The 19,636-nt window shown below is 42.2% G+C and overlaps 2 protein-coding genes across 2 annotated transcripts; both read right to left on the bottom strand.

The window, feature by feature from the left end:
* Positions 1-772: 772 nt before the first annotated feature.
* LOC105919656 (trace amine-associated receptor 13c-like) lies at positions 773-1,764 on the bottom strand. The gene has a single exon (XM_036138679.1). The coding sequence runs from the start codon at positions 1,604-1,606 to the stop codon at positions 773-775; it is 834 nt and encodes a 277-aa protein (XP_035994572.1). The 5' UTR covers positions 1,607-1,764.
* A 14,343-nt stretch (positions 1,765-16,107) lies between these two features.
* On the bottom strand, positions 16,108-16,947 carry LOC105919649 (trace amine-associated receptor 13c-like; the record flags this gene model as incomplete). The annotated part of the gene is made up of 1 exon (XM_021312013.2): positions 16,108-16,947. A coding segment is annotated over one exon (840 nt), but the record flags the coding sequence as incomplete, so codon positions are not given.
* Positions 16,948-19,636: the final 2,689 nt, after the last annotated feature.

Below are 19,636 nucleotides of genomic sequence, written 5' to 3'. Positions count from 1 at the left end.
TGGCACATAATTGTATGCATATTTATTTATTGAGCATTTATTTATTTCTGTATTTATTTTTAATTATGGAAGACTTGGTCCTCCATAATTATAATCAAAAGTACCGGATAAAATAGATTTTATTTACATCAATTGTTATATTATTATTTTGCGTATTTACATGGTCATAGACATGAATATAAACCAGATACCATCCACTTATTGACTCCTATATGCAGTAATTAGATGCCACCTGGTTAGCGCTAATAATGCTGTTTTTAGCTTTAGATTACGTCAAATATTAAGAAAAAAACTCATTAGCATGTCAAGTGCCACTATCCCAGAAAATTTTGCATAGTTTCTCACTTAAGCCATTTAAGCTTTTAAATGCAGATAACCCAATCTTTTTATCAACCATAGTTGATGTGTTTTTGCTCACACTTTTTTGTTGTTTGTTTGTTTTTTTACAAAGCAATGGATGGGACTTTAAATGTAACTGAGCAAAAAGCTTAAACAGAATCAAAATAAAGTCCAAGAATTTAAAAATTTTTTTTGTAAACTACTTAAAAAGTACAAAGTACAAAGAAACTGTACTACAGTAACACAAATAAATGCAACTCGTTACTTTCCACCCCTGCTTCTGACAAAAACAGCAGGAAAATGTATTTACATCTCTGTAATGTTTTCTTATGTTCTGTTCATCACAAGACAAGAATAAATGCAATTTATCTTGATGGGTGTATATACATCCAGAGTTTATTAATTTTAACAAGTTTTGTTAGTTGAACTTTCTTCACACCATGACAATGTCACAAGACTCTGGCTTCAGGATCTGTAGTGTAAGAATTAGTTTAACAGATTTCCTAAACCAGGGGTAAAACAGTGCGTAGATCAGAGGGTTCAGGGTGGAATTAAAATAAAACAGAAGAAAGACCACAGATGAAGAACTGACTGCAGCATCTTCTGCTATTAATGTAGCACAGAAGTATGGACAGGTACATATCAGAAACACAACTACAACAACCCCTAGTATAATGGCTGCTTTCATTTCAGATTTTTTAGCTGTGATTTTCACTGAACCCTGAAGAGCTGCAGCTGCAACACGAGATTGCATGGCTCGAGCCTGAGACACAACAACTACAAACACTCTCACATACAGAAGGATAATCAGAGTGACAGGGCAAATAAAGGATGACAAAAGGTCAAAAACGCCCCCAATATAATCTAGAAAAACTAGACACTCTCCTGAGCAGGAATTATACCTGCCTGGGTGTTGTAGGTTGTCCCTCAGTAGAACACAATGATAGAGAATTGAGCACATCCAAAACACAGAAACACACATCTTTGCTCGTTCTTCAGTGACTTTGCTGGGGTAATGCAGGGGATAACAAATGGCAATGTAACGATCAACAGAGATAAGCACCATGGTTCCTATTGAAACAGTAGTGATAACATAGTCCAAAATAAAGTAGACAGCACACATGATGTCCCCAAGATACCAGCAGCCATCTATCAGCACTATTTGAAATGAAATGAGGAATCCCACCATGCAATCTGAGACGGCCAGAGAGAGCAGGAGGATGTTGGTGGGGCTATGGAGCTTCCTGAAGAAATGATAAAACAACATGTTATTAATGGTTTTAAGTTTTACCGCACAAGTTCTTTCAAAACAACTTACACAAACTATTCGTTTTCAAACGAGGAATTAGTTGTTTACTTGAAGTGGCAGATGGAGATGATGACCAGCAGATTAAGAAATACAGTAAGAAGAGAAATGGAAGATAATGTTAAGTGAAAAACCAGGGAAACAGATGGAAGCAGCCTAGTCTTTTTGCAGGATGAATTAAGCAGCTGTGGGAAGCAAAGTTCAGCCTCTTCAGCAGTTTTCATCATTAGCCAGAGAAGGGAAACAGCAGCTGTTCAATTTGCTTAATGCATCAAGGTCTTTGCCATACAACTGTCCTATATATTTAGCTCACTTCCCTGTGTTTGTTTAGAGGTGGAGCATAATAAGTTGGAATGCATCTACATGGTTTTGGTCACCAATAGATAAGACTGCTGTTTTGTTTTGAACAATTTATCTTATATATTCTCTTTTTCTTGAAAAACTAAATATGTGATAAATTATCAAATAAATATTACACTAGCAAGAATATTTATGATTTTGTCACAGGCCATGACCTTGGAGCTCATTTAAAACATTTTATTTGATGTGCAACTTTTGTGAAACAATGAAAAACTGGAAAAGGAAGTATTTACAATTTATTATAAAGTGCGCTTGATGTACAAGATTCACCATTTTGTTATCTCACTCACAAACTTCAAGGCAATTTCTTTTAAGTTTGACCAAATTTAAGGATGTTAGACATTTATTCAGTGGGAGGACAATACCTGCTGGTGAACCAAATATTCAGACAAACACAGAATTACGTTTTTTATGAGGTTTATTCAGAGGGATGAGTTGTAGCAGCTGAGAAAGGAAAGCAGAACCAGATTCGACAGATGAGTAATGGCTGATGGTGCAGGCAGGCACGGATGAGCAGGGGACCAGAAGACGCAGGTGGTGACAGACTTTGACTGAATGATAAAGACAGGAGCTGATCAGATGTAGAAGGTGCAGACTTATGTAAAACCGAGGAACCACCGGAACGGGAGAGCGAGCAGGTGGAACTCATGGGGAAACAGGCAGGATTGTGCAGCACAATCCTGCCCCAATTTGTGCAGCAAATTTTATCACAAAAGGGAAGCAGAAGAGTCCAGCTGGCAGAGCACACAATAACTAGTAGAGTCTGTCATGATGCAGCCTGAAGGCTGCATACTGAACATTTCTCGCTCCGTCTCCAGTGCAGTCCTGATTAGGAACACCTGTCAGGCTGCAATCACCATAGACTCATTCCACCTGCTCACTCCACCATATAGACTCACCTCAGTCTGTCTATGGTTACCGGTTCGTCTCCAGTCCTCTGAACATCATGCCTGTCCTGTTCCTGCTTGTGTCCTGGTCCTGTTCCTGTCTGTTCCCGTCTGCCAGCTCCTGCATCCCTGCAACCTCTGTCTGGTAAATGACTCTGGCTTTCGTCATCCACTTCTTGCTGCTTCAATAAACTCTGGAAACTAGCTATGTGTGTGTGTGTGTGTGTGTGTGTGTGTGTGTGTGTGCTGTGTTCTGGGTTTAACCAAGACAAATCATGACAGAACGAACTGGTCAAAGGATGATCTCAGTCACACACAGAGCTTGGTGCAGGAGCTGGCAGGACTCTGGATTTGTCTCCCCGGGGTTGCTGTTGCGAAGCCAGCCTTTGGTTCGTCTTGCCTGGGTCGCTGTCCCAAGACGCCTCGCCTCTGGTTCGTCTCGCCGGGATCGCTGTTTGCGATGCCCCGCCTCTGGTTTGTCTCGCCTGGGTTGCTGTCCTAAGACACCTCGCCTCTGGTTCGTCTCGCCGGGATCGCTGTTCGCGATGCCCCTCCTCTGGTTCGTCTCGCTGGGGTTGCTGTTGCGACGCCCCCCTCTGGTTCTTCTCTCCTGGGTCACTGTCCTAAGACGCCTCGCCTCTGGTTCGTCTCGCCGGGATCGCTGTTCACGATGTCCCGTCTCTGGTTCGTCTCCCCGGGGTCGCTGTTGCGACGCCCACCTCTGGTTTGTCTCGACTAGGTCACTGTTTCTGCGACGCCTCACTTCTGGTTCGTCTCGCCTGGGCTCTCAAAGGTTCCGGCGCTCTCAAGGGTTCTGCGCTTAGAGGGTGCTGTGCTCATGGGTTCCGACGCCTTCCCTGCAACCACTTGGTTCCTGCGCCGACAAGGGATCTTGCACTCCTGAGTTTCTGCGCCCGTGAGGTTCCTGCATCTGTGGTAGAGGGAGCATGTAGATATTGAATAGGAGGGAGACCCAGAATGGACCCTTGGGGGTGATTTTTGTGGTCTCTGATGTATAGTTGCCTACTGACACAAAAACGTCCCTGTTCTTAAAGTAGAATTTAAACCAGTATCAGTATCAATCAGTATAGAGATCTTTTGTTGGATCATATTAATCTTGAGACAGCATCTGTATCCACATCTGATCGATCTCTATGGGCTCCTTTGATCAGCACCATCACTTAGTGGAATGGGGTCGGTGGGTTGCGTCCTGCAGGGTGCAGTGGCTTTATAGGGGGTCCCTGGGGGTCTGGGGGGCACTTGGAGTGGGGTGCCTGGTGGGTCTGACCCCGGGGTCTGTTGCCCCCATCTGGGAGGGTCTTGGGAGGCCTATGCGTGGCTTGCGGCGCTCCTAAGGAGTTCAGCGGTGACGGACATGGGTTACTGACCAGTTAGCTGTGCTGCCGCTGGGTGGGTCCGGTGTGAGTCAGTAGGGGAGCTGGCTCCCTGGGACTGCTGTAGGCTCCCCAGTCCTTTTCTTCCCATCTCCGGACTCCTTCACGCTGCCACACATGTAGGACCTTGGGGAGGGGGGCGTTACTGGAGATTGCCACTTTCTAATGACGCCCCTGACCCCAATTTTCTCATGCATTTTAGACACTGGGTGAAGACAACTGGGGGGGGGAGTTATGTTGTGTGAGCCTCGCCTCGGATGGCTCCCTTCACCCCCTCTCGCATTTAGACATAGAGGGTTCTGGGCAGTTGCTTGGAGGGGGTGCGCCGGCACCAGCTATATTCCGGAGGGGGGGTGGACTGTGCCGGGCACCCCTTTCGGTGCTCCCAGTTTTAAACACACTTGAGAGCAACATGCAACATCACACCTGAGCGGGCGTAGGGAGGATCGGGGTCTTGGCGGGGGGTTGATGTGGGGCCCGGGTGGCTTGCCGGGACTGGGGCTGATGCCTCTGCTCTCCCCAAAAACGGGTGGGGGGAGGGGTGGCGAGGGTAAGGTGGAGGAGGGAGTGGGTTTATTAGGTATTTAGGGGGTGAGGGGGGTTCTGGTTGCACCAGAACCCCCCTGGGGGGCCTGGGCCGGGGGGCGTCTTGTCCGGGGGCAGGATCGGGGGTCAGGCACAGGCAGCCGGATAGTTGGATTGTGGTGCCCCCCCCCCCCACACTTGGGATTGTTGGATGTGAGTATTATGTGGTAATGTGTGTACAGTGTCGTCCCTTTTTTTTTGAAAGTCCGTGTGTGGTGAGTGGGGCACTAGGGTGGGATGGTGTTAATGAGATTTATTTATTTATTATTTATTTTTATTTTTTTGCCAGGGTCGGGTCCGAACCGCTCCCTCTCCAAAGAACACCTCAATTCCCTGCTATAGGTGCGGAGCCCATCCCCCCACGTCCTGCCCCTCTCTGCCTTTGTCAGCTGGTGCACTGGCGGCCCTCGGGTTAGGGGCGGGTCCCTGGGTGGGTGCCGGCCCATTCCTGGTGGCTGCTTCGTGTGGCCTGGTCCCCCGGGGCTTGGCCGAGGCTCCCGCCGTGGAGCCGTGGGGGCGGGCCAGCTATGCCGGTGCCACTTCAGCATAGCTGGCTGCTGGCGGAGTCCACGGGCTTGCCCCCGTTGCTCCTTGGGGCTTCGGCATTGCAGTGGCTGGGGGATTTCCTCGGGGTCATCTCTCCTCTTTCCTTGGAGGGGGGGGGGGGGCAGATTTCCTGTGTTGGTCCCTCTTGGGCGCCCTGCTTTGGGGGCCCATTTGGGAGTCCGGGGTTATGGGTCCCCTGGCGCCTTCCTCGGTGCTCGCAGAAGGCGGGCCTTTGGTTCTTCAGAACCACTATTGAACATTTTTCTTCTAGATAAATTTCACATACACAAGTGCACTCTCACAAACACCAACTGGTGCTGGGTTCCAGGTACTAAGTGTTCACTTCTATACAGAAAGCCCGTAATTTATTTATTTATGTTTTTATTTTTTTTTTACTTTCTTTTCTCAGGTATCACATTATACATGTCAGTTTAAATAATAAAACACATGATTTAGCAATTGTATCAAGGTGTTACTCTACTGTATCTGTTACACTACGTCCATTGGTTGTGCTGTTCTTTTTACATCTCTCTTTCCAGGTAATGAAGCAGACGGAAGACGTTTTATCATTCTTTCCCTTTTATCTCTTCTTTCTTTCACCTCTTCTCTTTCTTTTTTTTTCTCTGTTTGTTCTTCCTTTACTCTCCTACTTTCCTATTGTAGTGTCCACATAATTTGAAATTCTCCCCGCAGGAATCAAAAAACCTATTTACATGCATATATCAAGCGGAGCACTATGGGGAAAGCTGATTCCTCACTTGTGAAAGTAAATTCTGTCGAGCTCTATTTGGCATGAAGACATCAATTCTTATTGCCACATTGCTAGACAGGACACTGGGTAAAGAAAAAAAAAATAATTTAAATCAGTAAAGTGCTGAACCAGAAAGGCCGATCCCATTTTAGGTCATTTAAGTAAAATTAAACTTTACTTACCTTACAGTGGCCTTGAAAGTTTGATACACACTTTTATCACTTCTAGACTGGATTACTGTAATTCTCTTCATGCAGTGTTGTGCAGCTTCCTTCTGTGTTGACTGTGGCTGCTGCCTGTCTGCTTATGGGTGTCAAACAATTTAAGTACATGTGCTTATTCGAAAATTAATGAAAATACCATTTATCTCTTAATTGATCACTTATGGTGAATTCCTTGAACTCTTTATGCAAACAAAAGTGACGAAAATTGAGCTAGGAAGCTTTAGAACTTCAGACATGGCAAAAGTACCTGTATTCACAATGAATCCCAAGACTAAGACCCCATTCCCACTGAAGACAAATGTGGCCAAAATCAGTGATCAGGGGATGTTTTAGAACCAGTAGGGACATTCAGATCTGGCCCAAATCTGATATTTTCAAGTCACATTTGAGCCACTTCCACATGTGGTCCTGAATCAGATTTGTATCAAATCTTTTGGAATGTGAATCCAGTGGCAATCATGAAGACTGATTTAATTTGTCCCTTTTAAAAGATGTGTCTCACAACTTTGTACAAGCAGCAGTTGAAGGTAGTAGTAGTTAGCATTAGCAATACAGATGGTACACTGCACTGCTCAGTGGGGGGACAGCGAGATGTTAGACCTCACAAAGGTTTCTACTTAAGATGGCTCATATAGGAACCATTTAGATGAGGGACACAATGCACGGCTGTGCAAAATTTGAGTACAATCCTGCCTAATTTCCAGAGGTTTACAGAAGAGCATATCCTCATTAACTGTCTCTCCATGAATCTATTGCATGATCCTAAAGATATGTGCCAGTCCAGCCACATCAGTTGACTCATCCAATTGTAGTGCTTAAAATGTGCTTGCTCGTATGCGCTGTAGTACCTGTTTTATTATTATTACACATCTATTTTTACAAGTCATTAAGAACAAGTTCTTATTTACAGTGGTGGCCTGACAAGTGGTGTAACCACTAAAATAAATACATTAGTAATACATACATAAAATACAATTTAAAACACAACAGACAACCCCAAAATGACTATGTAGAAAAGCAGCTGCATGTGTCTGTGAACAAGGATGACATAATTGTTTTGAAGGATGAAATTGAAATTAGTCTATCCAGTTTAAAAATATTCTGCAGAGCGTTCCAGTCACAAGCGGCAGCAGATTGAAAAGAAGCAAGACCAAAGGTAGTGTTGGTTTTGGGAATACGTAATTGTAGATGAATTGAAGACCGGGTGTTGTATGTGACAGGCTTTGGCTGCAGCAGGTGACCTAAATAAGGTGGTGAGCGGCCGAGAAGGGTCTTTTAAATGAAGATGAACCAGTGAATTTTGCGTTGACTGTGAAGGGAGGGCCAGTTCACAGATGGATATAGAGCGCAGTAGTGTGTATTGAAAGGAGCATTTATGGCAAACCTGACAGCGGAATAGTGAAGACTGTCAAGTTTTGATAGAGTGGACTTGCAAGCAACCGTATATATAGTGTCTCCATAGTCTAAAATGGTTAGAATGGTCATTTGGATAACAGTAAGTTTTGCAGAAGTGGTGAAGGAATAGTGGTTTCTGTAAAGGAAGCCAAGCTTAGTCTTGACTTTAGATTGCAGCTTTGAAATGTGGATAGAGAAGGAAAGTAATATTTCCAACCAGATGCCCAAGTATTTATATGCAGTGACTTGTTCTAAAAAAAAAACTTGCAGATGGAGATGTTAAGGGCAGGAGGAAGCTTAGTACCCTTACGGTAAAACCAAATGATTTTTGTTTTGGGGGTATTAAGAGTGAGTTTGAGTTGTGTAAGGGATTGCTGTATTTGGAAAAGGCTTTCTTGCAGGGTAGCCTGAACAGCATCAGGGGAGGACCCCATGGCATAAAGGATTGTATCATCAGCATATACAGGGGTTGGACAATGAAACTGAAACACCTCTCATTTTAGTGTGGGAGGTTTCATGGCTAAATTGGACCAGCCTGGTGGCCAATCTTCATTAATTCCACACTGAACCAATAAGAGCAGAGTGTGAAGGTCCAATTAGCAGGGTAAGAGCAGTTTTGCTCAAAATATTGCAATGCACACAACATTATGGGTGAAATACCAGAGTTCAAAAGAGGACAACTTGTTGGTGCACATCTTGCTGGCGCATCTGTGACCAAGACAGCAAGTCTTTGTGATGTATCAAGAGCCACGGTATCAAGGGTAATTTCAGCATACCTCCAAGAAGAACGAACCACATCCAACAGGATTAACTGTGGATGCAAGAGGAAGCTGTCTGAAAGGGATGTTCGGGTGCTAACCCGGATTGTATCCAAAAAACATAAAACCACGGCTCCCCGAATCACGGCAGAATTAAACGTGCACCTTAACTCTCCTGTTTCCACCAAAACTGTCCATCGGGAGTTCCACAGGGTCAATATCCATGGCCGGGCTGCTATAGCCAAACCTTTGGTCACTCGTGCCAATGCCAAATGTCCGTTTCAATGGTGCAAGGAGCGCAAATCTTGGGCAGTGGACAATTTGAAACATGTATTGTTCTCTGATGAGTCCACCTTTACTGTTTTCCCCACATCCGTGAGAGTTACGGTGTGGAGAAGCCCCAAAGAAGCGTACCACCCAGACTGTTGCATGACCAGAGTGAAGCATGGGGGTGGATCAGTGATGGTTTGGGCTGCCATATCATGGCATTCCCTTGGCCCCATACTTGTGCTAGATGGGCACATCACTGCCAAGGACTGCCGAACCATTCTGGAGGACCATGTGCATCCAATGGTTCAAACATTGTATCCTGAAGGAGGTGCCGTGTATCACATATGCATATGACAATGCACCAATACACACAGCAAGACTGGTGAAAGATTGGTTTGATGAACATGAAAGTGAAGTTGAAAATCTCCCATGGCCTGCACAGTCACCAGATCTAAATATTATTGAGCCACTTTGGGGTGTTTTGGAGGAGCGAGTCAGGAAACATTTTCCTCCACCAGCATCACGTCGTTACCTGGCCACTGTCCTGCAAGAAGAATGGCTTAAAATCCCTCTGACCACTGTGCAGGACTTGTATATGTCATTCCCAAGACGAATTGACGCTGTATTGGCCGCAAAAGGAGGCCCTACACCAGGGGTCACGAATTAAAAATCAGCGGGGTCCGAATAAAGAAAATCAACAACCAGTAAAGGTCCGGACACATTTGTAATTACAATCCGTTACTTCAAACAGTATTTAACACTGAAATAAAATGTTTATGCATCCACAAAAAATAACATAAAAATAGAACGTTTTTCTATTTTAAAATCCAAAGTGCTTTTTGAAATAGAGAACCACAATCTTTCACAGTTTGGTATATAGACAATTTCCTGACTTTCACATCTTTTATAAAACAACTGAACTTTTTTTAATTTCTTTTTTATGGCTTAATGAGACAAGTGAGCTTTAGGCTGCCCTGCAAGGGTTTTAAACCTTAGTTTGATTGGCAACAAAGCCAACCGCAAGCACATATCAAGGTGCTCCCTGTCAAATTCAATATAAACCAATTTTATGATCATACAAGGCCAAACACAACCTTGGAAATGCAGGACACATCACCAACACTATCATGACATCATACATTTTAATTTGACACAGATTGCTTTGCCCGTTATTGTTCACCAATTAATAATTACAGTTTATAAAAAGGCATGATTTAACTTTTTTGAAGTTTATTAAAATGGTTATATTTTAGCCCAGTGACTGGAGACCTGTCCAGGATGAACCCTGTGTCCACGCTCCACTTTAACTTCATTAAAAAAACTCTCTGAGAATTGCCTTTCTCTGGCCTCACCCAGGTAGAACCCGTTCTCCAGTCCATGTTGTAGCTGCAGTTTATTTGTTTTATCTTTTTGATGTAGTTTTCTTAACAATCTGTAAGCATCAAAATCCTTGTCATTTTATTTAGTGTCCTGGTTCAGCTGCTCCTCAGGTGAACACTGCTGCATACCGACAGCAGATACAGCTCTGCCTTCTTTGTTTCAGAACAGCGCAGGGTTTTTTTTTTTTTACTTTTTCCGAATCGGACCCAGTCAAATGAGGCACATTGTTTCACAGTCCGACTCTTGTTCTTCAAGGGTCACGCTAAATTAGCCTGAGCTAGCGCGTTACTCTTCTTTGTGTTTTAAATAAAACATAATAGCGAATCGCAAGGAGATCCCTGGTTGGTCGCCGCGTTTATCAGCGAGGGAATAAACGGTGACAGACGACATGGCCACAGGTGGAAATAATTCATTAATTAACTGCTGGAGCAGATTGACGCTTACCGAGGGAAGTTGTTGTCAGCTGCTGAACTTTCTGACCTGCTGGTTTGCATAAATCCAAAGAAAACCTTTGACCACCGCTACTTTCATTCATACCGTCTGTGGCCAGTTTAAAATGCTCTCCCAAAGGTTAAAATGATGAACACCGATAAACCACAGACTGGTCATGTCCGCTTTGGAAAGACCCGCCCTGCTCTCATTCTGATTGGCTAATGTCTCGCCTCTGCCAGGTTTGATTGGTTGAGAGCAGCTTCAGTGCAAAACCTTGAATAAAAAGTCTAGACGGGACTTTTTAAGATCAATTTCCAAATGACGGAAATCTGTTGCAGCGACGGAGAACTTTAACCCCCGAGTTAGACACTGTCGTCGGACAACATGCAGTAATATATAGATGTTTTAAATCAGGTTGGGTCCGGATTAGGTAGCAGCTGGGTCCGGATCCGGACCGTGGTCCGCTAATCCGTGACCTCTGCCCTACACCATACTAATAAATTATTGTGGTCTAAAACCAGGTGTTTCAGTTTCATTGTCCAACCCCTGTAAGTAAATTAGTGAATTGCCAACTGCCTGGGGAATGTTATTAATATAAATAAAAAGAGTAGGGCCAAGAATTGAGCCTTTGAGGGATACCCCTAGTGACCGTGAGAGGATGGGAGAAAAGGTTTTCAAATCTTATACGTTGAACCCTGTGAGAGGGATAATTTGAGAACCAAACCAGTGAGTGATCAGTGACACCAGTGCTGTTAAGTCTGTCGATGAGTGTATTGTAGTCCACAGAGTCAAAGGCTTTTACAAGGTCAATGAAAATAGCAGCGCAGTGTTGTTTGGTATCTAACAAGGATGTAATGTCACTGAGCACTTTAGTGGTAGCTGTAACACAACCATAACCTGATCGGAAGCCAGACTACGCCCCGGAGATGATACCGTTATCATTAAGGTAATTAATTAATTGTTGAATTTTTGACATACAAGGCAGAATGGAGATTGGCCTATAATTGTTTAGATCAGCCTGATCACCGCTCTTATACAGAGGGAGCACAACCGCTTCTTTCCAAGCAGTTAGAATCTCAGCTGTATGGAAGGATAGAGGAGCCGCAAGGGGCAGCAATTTTAATTAACAAAGCGGCCACATCATCTGACCCAGCTGCTTTATTTGGGTCCAGAGCGGTCAATTCCTTCAGGACGTCCCCCACTGAAACAGGCCGAATGGAATAACTGTGAGGTGATGCTAAAAGGCTGCAAGTATTAAAGGTAGCAGAGGTTGAACCAATCGGGCTTAACGTCTTAGAAGCACAGACAGAATTTGTGAAGTGATAATTGAGCCATAGAGTTTTTATTTGTAACAACTATGTCATCCACTTTTAGGGATGGTATGGATCGGGGTTTGTTTTCAAGTTTTTTTACCGTATTCAAAAAAGCTTTTGGATACGCACCACAAAGTGTGAACTGTTCTTTAAAGAAGCCAGCTTTAACCTTCCTCACCGCTTGTGTGGCCTTGTTCCTTATTTGACGAAAGAGAAGGTTATCTTTGGCACAATGTGACTTGTGTGCTCTGTGCCAGGCTGTATTTCTTTTGCCAAAGCAGAAGAGCTAAATCACGATTAATCCATTGGCTATTGCGTTTTTTTATGCGTATCTTTTTATTTGGGGCATATTTGGTAATCAGAGCAGTAAGAAGATCCTTATCAACCATGCATCATTCACAGTGGGAATCAGGCTAACTCTATACCAATTCACATGGACCAGGTCATGTAAAAAAGCCTGAGCATCAAAATGTGTCATAATATGTTTAGTAGTGATTACAACAGGCTGTTTGACAGAGAGGTGTTTTTTAACACAAGCAGTGAAACAGTGGTCGCTGAGATCATTGCAAAAGACACCCGATAGGTACATGAGTGGGCCGTTTGTAAACACATCTATCAATGTGGCCTTGTCACAATTTTTGGATTATATCTGGTCGGTAGGTTTATGATTAGTTGAAGGTTTAGGCAGTCAAATTGATGAACAACTTTCTCAGGGGGTTTAAGCATGTCCCAGTTAAGGGACATGCTTATGATTAACTCACCAAGTAAGATTAACTCAGACCTGGTGAAAGGTGCAAGGGCACGACTTAAGGCCTCTAGGGTACATGCTGGTGCAGATGGAGGGCGGTAAGCAGCCAGCCACGAATATACAAAAGCTGTTTGATAGTTTCATATTAAGAACAAGAAGATCATACTGTTTGGGTATAGACTTTGCAAGGGCTATACTACATTGAAGATGTTCTTTGGTGAAATCCCCCCCTCCACCACCACCCTTAGATGACCTATCCTGCTGAAACAGGTTGTAACCAGATAAATACAGGTCAGGGTAGGATATAGAGTTGCGCCACCACGTCTCAGTGATCACTAAAACATCAGGGTAGAACTCTCAATCCATACTTTAAGCTGGTCCAGTTTAGGTAAAATACTTCTTGCGTTTACATGCAAAAACCCAAGGTTATTTCAGTTACAAAAGTAATCAAAACATATGTTATTTGAGGCCACATGATCCATGGAAAAACCACCAGACAAAACATCATAAAAAGTAGAAGGGCCAGGGTGGACATGAACATTACCAGAGATCATAAGCAGTAATATAATCAAGGTCCGACACAGCACAGCTGAGGCACCACAGTAATGTTTTTTAACAATACAGTTGAATGCAGTTTGTTAGGTACAGCAATAATTTTAATGAGCATTCTCATAATATAACGTGACTGTAGAGCCAGAGTGACTGATAATCTGTGAGGCATTAACCCACAAATCTGTAATATCATTGAAGAGGCAGAGTCTCTATCATATGAGCAGACTGTGTCTGTTTTACTGCCTAAACGAGTAAGGTCATGTTGACTGATTTGTACATGGAATAACACAAGGTGCTTATACATATGAGAGAAGTGCGGAGAAAATGCAAAATAATTTGAGTGTATCCATGGTTCAACAGAAAACAGAGAAAGTCAAAAAGTCAGCGAAAGGACCTTGTTCCAGAATGGCTTGCACTTACTTCAATGCAATGTACTGTCCAGGTTAAGACTACGAGCAACAGATTAGCAGCAGGGCATCCAGGTGGTGGCTAGTAAGCAGAGTACCAGCAGCAGGCTAGGAAGCCGGGTTATCTACAGCAAGCTAGCAGCAAAGCTACCACTAGCAGGGTAGTAGCAGGACATCCAGGAGATGGCTAGTAATCAGGGCTACTGGCAGCAGGGATACCAGTAGCAGGCTTGCAGCAGGACATGCAGATGGTGGCTGTAGCAGGCTGCTAGCAGGGCATCAGGGTGGTGGCTAGTAAGCAGAGCTACCAGCAGCAGGCTAGGAAGCAAGGCTACAGACAGCATGCTTGCAGTAAAACTACCTCTGGCAGGGTAGGAATCAGGACTACCGACAGCTACATTTCAAAAAATTTCTGCCATTTCAGAAATGCACCGAGAGATAGTGTTAGTTGATGATAGGATTGTTTGTGTAGTTTTTTTCCGCCTTTTCCCCTAATATTGTCCCAACTATATCATACCAAGTCCTCATATGAAGTCCTCCACTATAGTGCATGGCTTGCTGGTCTGAGCCACTCTGTAACTCACCATAAAATATGCTTTTAGTCCGTTCTTGCAGTCTGTATCGGCCTCCCTTAAGCAGCTCTTGCTTGTACAAAGTAATCTCAGTTGTTTTTCAAAATACTCCTTTGGCTTGTTTGAAACAAATCTAAATGATTTGCTTCTAAATGTCCTCTCAGCAAGGCTTCATTGAATTATGAGATTATACTTTTGCACAAACAACACACTGCCGCCGATTATATCCACCAGTGAATCTACTGTACAGAAAACGTAGTTATGCAGAATGTTTTTTGAAGTTATTGGTTTCACTCTCCTGCCACTATGAAACAGAGATATTCAATGTTTTCTAATTGAAATCATCAACTGATAGGAATCAATAAATTTGCTGTTCTTTTCAAATTTAGATTAATCCCAGAAACAACTATTTGTCTTTACTTAAATTATATGAAAAGAAAAACAAATTAGGTTAATGTAAATCTCAACTAATCAGGGGGCGGCAAACAATTTAACAAGTTTCTACTTTCTTCATGGCAAAGCCTTAAATTATCACAGTTTGTCATAGAACCTGTTGATGATCTATTCTGAATCCCAAGCACTACATTCTCATTCCATGGGTGCTTCCATGATTCAAACATCCCCTGAAATCATTTACATTTCTTGACTGAATTTCTTCATATTTCACTGTTGCATGTTGCTAATTATAGCACTCGTTAGCTAAGACAGAGGATTAACAGGTTAATTTGTGCTACATCCAACATGGTCTCAGTGTGACTGACACTCAAAATCAATCCAAATCCACGTACATTTGTTTTTAACATCTTGAACAAAAAGTTTAAATGTTGAATATTCTGCTAAATTATTGGTCAAACATTCTTCATTAGTATAACAGCTGTCAAGCCCGTCTTTTAAAAAGCCATCTGCATTTCTTTGCTGCAAGCTTTATTTGTTTTGCGACAAGCTACTTAAAGAACTAACCCCCAAAGAATTGTTTTGCTAATAAACTGTATACATGTCTAATAGTACTGTTTACATGTCATTATTTTGACAATCTGCTGCACATTTGTAGAAATCCTGCTTTTGTGTCTAAAAATTCCAATACAATGGATGACCACTGAGAGGCAAATTAGAGTATGAATAAAGTGCAACAGAAACTTCATGTCAGGGACTCTCACTCAATCAGTGCATAGCATTCAAACAATTTGCTAAATAATGGGTTTTCAGGATTATCAACTGGTGAAGCAAACTGCGCTGTTCTGAAGAGGACCTTCATCCACCTTTGTTTTAAAAAGTTAATAAGATTCCAAAGCAGAAGTCCTAGTTACAGACATTTACGGGGTATTGCAATCATTATACAGAAATGTAAACAGTTTCAACTTGGCTTTAATCAAAGGCATCTGGCAGCATAACTGCTAGCAGACTTCTCATTGAACTGTTAGATACGAGTTTGACCATGTAAATATTAACAAAAAAACAGGTTCATCAGGATTTCATTTCAAAACTGCATCCAGTCACAGCTGCTTTACCAGTAAGCTTAGATGTGCATGTCCATGAACAAGATTGATCTGTACATCTCCATATTAAATATTGTACAGGTTAACTGGTGGGTGAACTAGTAATGCATAAGATGGGTTTTGTAGAAGCTTGGGATATGTTGGCATTTGAACATCGGCTTTTTATAGTTAGCTATGGAAATGAGTTTATAGAGTTCAGTCTGAAATTGGTTATTTTATGTTCAGTTAGTTGGTAAAAGGCAAAATCTGCAGCTGGTGTATCAGTGGTAGCACACACTTTTAGTAAAAATGTAATTGTTAATATCTTTAGTAGCCATTTACAATGGAATATCAATATCAAGAGGTGTTTTTAAAAATCTGGATCAAATTTCTTTTTAGTGTCTCAATGTTATTCAAAATAGGTTGGTGTCACATGAACCATGCTTTAGGATCTGCAGTGTAAGTATTAGTTTAACAGATTTCCTAAACCAGGGGTAAAATACTGCATAGATTAGAGGGTTTAGGGTGGAATTAAAATAGAACAGAAGAAAGGCCAGAGATGAAGCACTGACCCCATCATCTTCAGCCATTAGGGTAACACAATAATATGGGCAGGTGCATATTAGAAACACAACTACAACAATCCCAAGGACAACAGCTGCCTTCATTTCAGATTTCCTAGCTGTGGCTCTCCCTGAATCCTGAAGTGAAACTACTGCAACATGTGACTGCATGGCTCGAGCCTGAGACACAACTACTCCAAACACTCTCACATAAAGAATAATGATCACAGTGACAGGACCAATGAAGGATAACAAAAGATCAAATATTCCTCCAATATAATCAACACCAACTACACACTCTCCAGAGCAGGAGTTGTATCTGCCTGGTTGTTGCAGATTTTTTTTCAGCAGTAGACTGTGAAAAAGAACAGAGGAAATCCAACAAATCATGGCAAAAAGCTTAGTTCTTTCTGCAGTGACTTTGCTGGGGTAACTTAAGGGGTAACAAATGGCCATGTAACGATCAACAGAAATAAGCACCATGGTTCCAACTGAGGCAGAAGTAATTGCATAATCTGAAACAAAGTAGAGGGCACACATGATGTCCCCAAGATACCAGCAGCCTTCTATCAGCATGATTTGAAATAAAATGAGGAATCCCACCATGCAATCAGAAACAGCCAGAGAAAGCAAGAGGATGTTGGTGGGGCTGTGGAGCTTCCTACACAAATTAGAAAACAAAACATTTACATTAATAAAATGTGTAATTTAAGGGGTTACATTAATTACAAGTCAATAGTTGGATCTTTGATTACCTAAAGTGGCAAACAGAGATGATTACCAGTAAGTTAAAAATCACAGTAAGAAAAGAAATCAAGGATAGCGTAACATAATTAAGCATAGACACTGAGGGAGGAAGTATAGTCTTCCTGCAGGATGAGTTGAGGTATGGATAGCAGAGTTCATTTTCTTCAACAGTTTGCATTTTAGAAAGCTATAAAGGGATGTAATAAGCTATTGAACTCTGCAAGGTTTCTGTCAGAAACTAATTTGTGTCCCTCTTCATGGAGTGATATGGAGGCTGGACTTGAGTAATTGGTCTATACCCATAAGGAGTGATAATGAAATTTGAACTTGGTTGCAACAGTAAGCAACAGGTTCTGATTTGAAGTTTTCTTGATGATAATTTACAGCATTTTATAATGTATTATTCAAAACAGTAATCTTGCAAGACATACAGCACTATATCACATAGAAGTTTAAAGATAAAAGGACAAGTGAGAACTCTGGGGAAATTGATATAAGAATTAAAGAGTCAAACTGAATCATTCAGAAAGACAACACTTTCAAAGTGTGAAAAAACTAAGAGAAAGCTAAAATAAATGTCACCCATGTTGCCTATGCCTCACCTTCACATTTAACTACCCCACATGATATCGAAATAAAGATTTGGATGTTAAAGTCCGTTATGTCAGGGATTGTCCTGTGAATATCAGCCCAATTTGGCTTAGGACAGTAGGGGAAACAGCGATTTGAGCTCCAGTATTCTCTAACTGCAAACTCTGTGCACATCTGGAATAAATAAGTGATAACTTCCCTAAAAGTATAAGGATTTATTAACAGAAATAATCCAACTGCAATTCAAACATTTCAATGAGCATGTCTTCTTTATTAAGCAAGTGACACTTAACCAAAACTATTAAGCAAAACTAAAATGAAAGAAACCGAGAAACTAAGGACACACAAAAATAACAAAAGGACATATAAAAATGGTTGAAATCCATCACTATAAAAATGATTTAATGATTTTAAAATTCAGCCTGGATCTATAATTTGGAGTACCAAAGTTCATCTTAAATAATTTGAAATAAGGTTAAATTAGTTTAACTAAATTAGAACATTTGGCATGTGTTCTACCCATTCACAATGCAATTCAGAGTTAGATAAAAGAGTATTTGAGAATATAATGTATTTAATAATAATTTGCTAAATTAAAAATCAATAACCTCAATAACCACACTTTATTCTTAATAATGTAATTATTTCACCAGAAATAGTTAGATTTGAATCAGTAATTCAAGATGATGGAGGAAAACATAAAAAATGTTTAACTTGGCTCCTAGCAAGCCGTTAGCATTTGCACATCAGAGAGTGTGTTTTAAATGTACTCTTTAGTCATATTTCAGTGTAATGAGGGAATCAGAAAACAAAAATGTTACTGCCCCATTGGTGTTTAAAACAATCATGGAAATAAAGTTTGTCATAACCATATATCCATCTTGTTCTGCTTATTCGGGACGCGGGGGTAGCAGCCTTAGTAAGGGGCCCCAGGCTTCCCTCTGCCCAGCCACTTGGGCCACCTCCGGAGGAGGAAGCCCAGGGCGTTCCCAGAGCAGCCAAGAACCATAGTCCCTCCAGCATGTCCTGGATCTCCTCCCGGTGGTACGTGCCCTGAATACCTCACCAGGGAGGCGTCCAGGAGGCATCTTAACCAGATGCCCAATCCACCTCAACTGGCTCCTCTCAATGTGGAGAAGGAGCACCTCTACTCTGAGTCCTCTCCGCATTACAGAGCTTCTCACCCTATCTCTATGGGAGAGCCCAGACACCCTATAGAGAAAACTCAATAATTTCGGCCGCAATCTCGTTCTTTTGGTCATGACCTAAATCTCATGAACGTAGATCGACCGGTAGTTCGATCTAGCAGCTTCACTGCAGACGCAGCACCAACCGGCTTTCAATTTCCTGATCCATCTTTCCCTCATAAGTGAACAAGACCCTGAGATACTTAAACTCCTCCACTTGGACCAGGACATCCTCCCCTACCTGGAGAAGGCACACTCAAGACCATGGCCTCAGATTTAGAGGCACCTTAAAACACAACCCAAAACACATTAGCATCAGGCTCAAAAGAGGGCTAGCGGATAGTTAGTGTTAGTTTCAGGTTTTTACCTCAGCAAAGCACAGTGAAAACACATCACAAGTAATGAATTCCAAATAGTTCCAACCCAAACTAACTTTTCCTGTTATCTCTGCCAATCTCATTCTTTCACGTGCCCCGTGTAGGTGACTGGGGGACATTCATTGGCGATTTGTAAGGATCAGGCTGGCTACTATTAGTAACATCATAATGTGTTCAATGTCCTTCACACATAATATAATCACAATAGGTCTGTGGTTCTAGTTGTAACCAACTGTTACTATAATGTTCCATAGTTGTCTCCATTCGTGAAAATTTCCTGTAGTAACCACACGCTTAAACCGTTCTTGTTGCATGTGCGCGTGTATCTTTTGTACGTTACATACCATCTAGTTCAAAGCTATAGAAATGTTCATCAACACTTCTGCTGTTGCGTTCCACATTTTTAATTGCCAGCGCAGTCCGTTAAGGAGGACCTTTGCAGTCTCTTTTTGTGACCTTACAACCGTAGGCATCCAC

The sequence above is a fragment of the Fundulus heteroclitus genome, chromosome 7 (assembly GCF_011125445.2).
Source record: "Fundulus heteroclitus isolate FHET01 chromosome 7, MU-UCD_Fhet_4.1, whole genome shotgun sequence".
Lineage (NCBI taxonomy): Eukaryota > Metazoa > Chordata > Actinopteri > Cyprinodontiformes > Fundulidae > Fundulus > Fundulus heteroclitus.
This window is presented reverse-complemented; position numbering and strand designations above follow the sequence as displayed.